The 7,034-nt window shown below is 32.3% G+C and overlaps 1 protein-coding gene across 1 annotated transcript; it reads left to right on the forward strand.

The window, feature by feature from the left end:
* The first annotated feature begins 485 nt into the window (after nucleotides 1–485).
* On the forward strand, nucleotides 486–2,883 carry LOC132293507 (actin-depolymerizing factor 2-like). Its single transcript, XM_059791027.1, has 3 exons — nucleotides 486–623; nucleotides 2,037–2,302; nucleotides 2,398–2,883. Exons 1-3 carry the CDS (start codon nucleotides 621–623, stop codon nucleotides 2,546–2,548), a joined length of 420 nt encoding a protein of 139 aa, XP_059647010.1. The 5' UTR covers nucleotides 486–620; the 3' UTR covers nucleotides 2,549–2,883.
* The last annotated feature ends 4,151 nt before the right edge of the window (nucleotides 2,884–7,034 follow it).

Consider the following 7,034-nt stretch of genomic DNA (forward strand, 5'->3'; position numbering starts at 1 on the left):
TATTTTAGTTCTTATATTGGTCAAGTACTTATATTTTTAATATTAGTCATTGATTTAGCGTATTGTTTTAGCATATGGTTTTGTAATGATTTTTTTTCCTTCTCAATTTGAACAACCAATATTTGTCATGTTTGTTGAAATTTTTTTTTTATTTACATTGCACCCCTAAATTGAAATTCTGACTCTGTACACTATCATAATCAAAGTTTAACTTACACATGTCGCATCTATTTTTTATTGGGTGGTTCCTTAATTTAATATTAATATTGAAAAAAAATTGCTTTTTTCAACCTTTCCTCGAATTGTGTGAACTAAGAGTATATAGTACTATTACGACAACGTTTTCCATATCATTTCAATATTCGTTAGTCGACTTCAAGAAACCGCCTAGCCCAACCAAGCCCTAGCGACCGCCTTCATGACGTGGCGCAATATGATTTGTTTAAAATTTACACACACCTTCGTTTTCGTACGACGGATATCACTGTAAGAATCCTCAAGCAGAGAGCCACCGAATAAAGAGGCTGTATTTTCATTCACGGAGTCCTCATTATCGGAGGGTCTCTCTCCCCTGAAATATCTGTCTGATCGTGATCTCTACTCCAAGCTAAACAGCCAAAATGGCGAGTCTCTAACTTCTTCTATCACTGTTTTAGTTTTTATATGTTTTTATAGGGTTTGATTTCACTATATTTCGTCTGTATATGGGTATATTGAATTTGGTGTTTGATCTGTTATTGATCTATTGATCATATCTAATTTCTGGATGAGATTCAAGTTTTTTGATTGAATTAGTAGCTGATCATGGGGTTATTTATCTATGTATTCATATATTTTTTAGCTCTCCTAGATCTGATTGCTTCTGATTTGATACTAATATCTGAATTTGATTGTATATTTTTCAAAGCTTGATTAGACATTGCACTTTAAATTTCGGGTTCACTTGAATTGGCTTAAGCTGTTACTAATGTGTTCTGAACATAAATGTTATGCATATATCTTTTACTCATATTGGATTGTTCAACCATATTATTTTTTGTGGGTCTTGCGAAGATTTGAGTCATTATTGGTGGTAAATGTTTGTTTGATTTGATCTAATTATTATGCTAAAATTTTGAATTCTATTGAGCTTCTTGATATTGTTTTACTGCTGATGAAATGGAAGAAAAGGGTACAATTTCTTTAATTCATTTTATTTTTCTCCGCTTTCTTGCTTTTTCTTTGGTGTCTTGCTTCTTGAAAATGAAATTCTTCTCAACTAAACCAGGTAGATATGAATCTGGATTCCCACCCAGTATCCAAACTAGCAGTGGAGCTGGGTCCAGACGTTCCTGATGGTAGACACGAGCCCCGCATGAAATGTTTATTAAAAAAATGTAGTAATGTAGTGACCCCTTCAAGGTACAAAAAATTCCATGCAGGTGTATTAGGTTCAACTAAGTGCTAGTTGTTGTTTTGGTGCCATATGTAAGCACACAGTTTTAAAATTATCTACATATTTCTCAGCAATCAAACCAAATTGTCATTACATGGATCTGGTTAAGGACGTAGTTTTAGCAGGTTCATGTACACAGGTTTTGTATGAGTTTTTGTTGGGCATTGCTATTTATGCTCAGGGTTTAGACTTGTCATTCTCCAATTTTGACTGCATAGAATATATACGGTTCATGTGGGAGTTCTATGTTCAGTTGTTTATCATAGAAGTGCATATAATCGTGACATGTTTGTTTGACTTGTCCATGAGAAATACATGGTAATCATATGCCAATTGCGAAGCTTAACATGTCCAGTAGATCTAATTGCTTATGTTTCCTTGCCAATCAAACAGAGATTAGTTGAGATTTTTTTTTTTAATATATTTTTTTTGGTTATCATTTAGGATTGGTAACAGTTATTTTACTTTAATCCATAGCAAGTTTGCCTTTCCCTTGGTAAAAATTGGTTTTGAAATGTTTTTTGTGTGGCGAATAGAACCTCTTTTGGCTAATGAATCATTATTCATTATTGCCAATTGATTTTGGTGATGGTAATCACAGGCCAATGCAGCATCCGGGATGGCTGTGCATGATGACTGCAAGTTAAGGTTTTTGGAATTGAAGGCAAAAAGAACTTACCGTTTTATAGTCTTCAAGATTGAGGAGAAGCAGAAGCAAGTTGTTGTGGAAAAGGTTGGCGAGCCAGCACAAAGCTATGAGGACTTCACCGCAAGTCTTCCTGCTGATGAGTGTCGCTATGCCGTCTATGATTTTGATTTCGTGACCGAGGAGAATTGCCAGAAAAGTCGGATTTTCTTCATTGCGTGGTAAATTAAGTTTCCAACTTTTTGATTGACCCAACAATGATTCTTCTTGTACGCTTTTTTGTTTAAATTTAATTTGTTTTCGCTGTATGTTGAAGGTCTCCTGATACATCAAGGGTCAGAAGCAAGATGATTTATGCCAGCTCTAAGGACAGGTTCAAGAGAGAGCTGGATGGAATTCAGGTAGAATTGCAAGCTACTGATCCAACTGAGATGGGTCTCGATGTTATTAAAAGCCGTGCCACCTAAATATAATTGCGCTTAGGGCTTGTCAGAGAGTTCCCCCGCAGTCTTCTCTTCATGAGTGAAATGTTCATAGTTTGTGAAAAATGGTGAACTTGGCTTAGGATATCATATTGGTTGCCAAGTGCTACCATATAGCGTTATATTTATTTTGAACAACATTTGTGGTTTCCGGCATATCTTGTGATTTATTATGTGTAGAACCTATGCATCGAGTGTCTCACTTGTAGTCTGATGTCTACAAGCTATAATATGTAACAGTTTATGGGGGGTAGACAACACCTGTAGTTTGTTTTCAAAATTTAAATGGCTTTGACCTCTGTTATCTTTCTTTGGTTAAATGGCATCCTTTTTGGCTTTCCAGACAGATACTTGTTAACATCTCAAAATAATAATTTAAAAGGCAAAATTACAATGATGTCCCTTTAAATTTGCCGGAATTATTTTTCTTCTGATTTGAAAATTTATTTTAATGTTTTAGTTGTTGGAATTTTTGTTTGAAAATTTATATTTATGATTTTTTTGTTGGAATTTGTTTCAAAATATATATTTTTTCTTTTATAAATCTCCTAAAATAACTTTAAATTTTATGGTTTCCATTTTATATCACATAAATGATTAGTTATCTAAGTTACCTCAAATGAAAAGTTTTCTTTTGTTACAATATAACCTTGGTAGCTATGAGCAGGGACCGAGCCGATTAATGCTCAGGAAGGCACATGCCCGAGTTGAGCCCCACATGCTAAATTTTTATGCTTACATATTTGTAAAATATTAAGAAATGACCCCTGAATTTTTTTATTTGTATAGAGAAATCTCTCTATTAATTTTTCTTTTCTCTTTCTCTTCTTCTAATTCCCTTCAAAATTATAAATATTCTTCTGCAGTCAAATCCTACTGTATTTTTTATTTTTTATTAGGACAAACTACACAAAGCACCCTCAAACTTTTCATCTCTTTCATTCAGATAGAAGTTGGGGCAATATATTGATCAATTACCACTCTAATTTCATTGACTTTACATATTACCTCCACTCTAATTCCATTGACTTTGCATATTACCTCGGTATGCATGTTAAACGTCAAAACGGTGAGAGTTTAAAAAAGTTTTGGACTCATTCATTAAACTGAAAATTTTATTTTAATGGACAAAAAGTGACCCACTTGTATCAATAATATAACTGGTGTTTCAAAAAAAAAAAAAAAAAACTAACTGGTGTTCCTCATCTCTTTCCATCAGTATTCTCTAACTATTTCTAAATTCCATTGCCTGCAACTGCCGTCATGAACTTTCTTCTGTGAGTTTTTTGGCGCTTCTAAAAAAGATAATTTTGAAATAAAAGTACTTTGTAAATCAAATTCGTAATACCATATATACAGACCAGATTTGAAACACGGATTCAGATTGAAATCAATGGAATTCAACTTTTTCATAGATTATTTTACTACTCCATGTTCAATAAGAAATCGATCACAAGAGAATGATTCCGGTCAGAATCCATGGATTTCGGTTAGAAGTCATAATTAAAATATTGAATCCGGCCAAATCCAATGAATCGACAATTGCTCGGTTGATGCCGGAGGGATTAAAATATGGATTCCGCTTACCCCTCTTGCACTGCTCCCTGGGTTATGGTGATCTCACAGTATTTCTTGCACTGCTTGCCGGCAATATGAACTCGGAAGAAAAAGAAAGAGGGAAAAAAAAAAATTTAAATAAATAAAATTGGGGAGAAGATTTTTCATGAATGTAAAATTACATAATTATATTAACTTACAAACATAAGAAGAGTAATTAATAGGGTTATTTTTGTCAAAAACCCCACATATTCACACAAGAGGGAAGAAAGAAAAAAAAAATCACAACCAAATTTTTTGAGGGGCAAAAGCGTAACTTAATACTACACAATCTCTTCCAATTTTTTCATCATAAGCAAATGGTTTAATTTTAAGGTCAAAAATGCAAATTTATGCCAAACCATTATGCTTAAACGGTCAACATGGAGCTTTCTGTATTCTTGCTCCAACTTTTATTTACGTGAAAAGCTTGGTGGTGCTTTGTGTAATTGTCCCTTTTTATTATTGTGAATGCTTTAACAATATATTTTTTTTTCTCCCTCTCTCTCTCTCTCTCTTCTCATTTAAATCTTATAATATGTATTTGTGGAAGGAAAAATCCCTCTCTAATAAGAGCCGTCCACATCATCACAATACAAATTTATACTTTCGATATCTTGATATATTGTGAGAGCCCAATTCGAATCGAGCCCAAATTGCAGAAGCCCAATCCAGGTCGAGCCCAAATTGAGTTCTCCTTTAGACCATGATCGCGAGCACTAGCCTTCCGGCCCATCAATCAAGCTCAGTTGGCCCAAGATGTATCCCGTCTAAACCATTTGAGACTGAAGGACTCCTACCAAGCAAAGAATCCTGCATGAAAGGAAAGTTCTACAAAAGGAAGAATCTGACATGGAGATAATTTAAAAGGTAATTAATAAGGAATAGTATATGGAATTAATTGGAGTCCTACTATAATTCCACCACCGTTTTGTATATAAATAGAGACATAGTCCTCTAATAAAAAAGTTTTTCTATATAAATAGAGACTTAGTCCTCCAATAAAGGAGATCTAGCAATATACGTTTTTTTTCTTAATAGTTCTTGTTAATGTTTATTTTTCTTGAATGAGTTGTATTACTTCATAACAAGTGCATAATATTTTGAATTTTGATTATTACATTCTTATTTTTTTTAATGTGATTTATATCATTTAATTCATAATACCTTAATACGTCAATAGCCAACTTGCACCTCTTTATATAGAGTCACAAGTTTAAAAAACTCTAAGCTATTGTATAAAAATTTCGCGTTGCAACATTACTCTAGTTCCGAAACAACCCACAGTTTTGTGGAGAAGTTTGGAATGTTTTTGGTCCATGTCAATATATCTGTCGCTTGCGTGGCAAACCTTTCGGGCCATAACAAGAGTCATGCCTTTTACTTTCATATATGTATAGAAGTTGTGCAACATTTGGCGGTCCAGAAGAGTAGCAACTATTCTCCGTGATTCTCCTAATTATTATTATTATTTTTTTTCAAAACACAACAACAAAATTAGAGAGGTCAAAAAAATAAAGCCGTACACAATCTTAATTTTACAACTATTGAAACACCTGCAACCTCATTCTTGTTTCAAATTAAGTGAGTTTTCATGAATTCAATCTAGAAAAATCTTGACGTAGCCTTCCTTCTTGTTTGAAAATTACTCTTTCCGTGCAAAACATTGTTTTGTTCAAATCAAACAATCTTTTCAAGATTTCAATAATTACTTTTACTTATTCTTTAGTTAATGTAATGGATTTTTTTTTTTTTTTTTTGGCCTTTTTAACCTCGTACAATAAGAGAATTTGACCATGTGTGTTTAGAGTTCACAATAGGATAAAGTACAGTTACACTCGCTGAGTTTGATACAAGAATACTTAGAGAAAAATTATCTCTTTTCTTGACAACGACACCACTTGAAGGTTCAAAAATGGACAAAAATACCGCTTTACATGAGAACACTCAGAGAAAATTTATCTATTTTTTTGACAACGATACCTCTTGAAGGTTCAAAAATGGACAAAAACACCCCTTTACATGAAAAATTGATCAAATTACTCTTTGACCGTTTAGGCGACTTTTTTAACTTTACAATTTAATAAATTGGACCAATCTACCCTCGTGAACAATTTATACATTAAAAAAAAAACTTTATATTGTTCACTTTTTTTTTTTTCTTTTTTTTTTTAAATATCCCAACTTCTTAAAAATATAGACGTCCAAAATGATTTTTTGATCCAATACATATATTTCAAATAAATTATATTTTATTATTACTTCTTTTCTTTTTCTTTTTTATTTTTAAATTAAGATGCTTAATTCTTTCATCTAAAAAAATTAAACCAATCTCTTTTTCTTAAAAATAAAAAATATGGTAATAGTATAACTTTATGTATCTTAAATTATATATCAAATATTATGCATTTCCCAACATAAAAGAAAAAGAAGGATGGTTAGACTTTTGTTTTGCCAACCACCGTAGGAGGTGTGATGTACATGTGGAATGCTCATTTCCACGGTTGTTCTTTCTTAAATTGCATAGCGTTCTTGACGTACTTACGTTATAACATTTGAAGTTCTCTTACATTCCACATTCGCGAAACGGATCCTATCAAATATTTCACATTTTCTATGATCATCAATCTCTTCTTATATCAAATGCATTCTCATGATTAAAATTATAACTCTCACATATCAATTTTTTTCTATCCCTAGTAAAAAAGGAAAAAAGAAAAAAAGAAAAAGAAAAATCAAAGCTATAACTTCTTTTTTTTTTTAGATGAAATTAAGCATCTCAAATGATTAAAGTAGATTCCATGCATTCAGTGTTTGAGCCAATTGCATCTCATGTTCTGTAGAGATATGGAGCTCAAATTTTGATAGGCGTGGA

Source organism: Cornus florida, unplaced genomic scaffold, assembly GCF_030987335.1.
Source record: "Cornus florida cultivar Cherokee Brave unplaced genomic scaffold, ASM3098733v1 CherokeeBrave_3.0.0_Hap2_Chr02, whole genome shotgun sequence".
NCBI lineage: Eukaryota > Viridiplantae > Streptophyta > Magnoliopsida > Cornales > Cornaceae > Cornus > Cornus florida.

Bases quoted from the DNA above. Each gene is read 5' to 3' on its own strand.
- LOC132293507 (XM_059791027.1), top strand. The intron at 2,303-2,397 runs GTAAATTAAGTT...TGTATGTTGAAG, and splicing joins CGGATTTTCTTCATTGCGTG to GTCTCCTGATACATCAAGGG.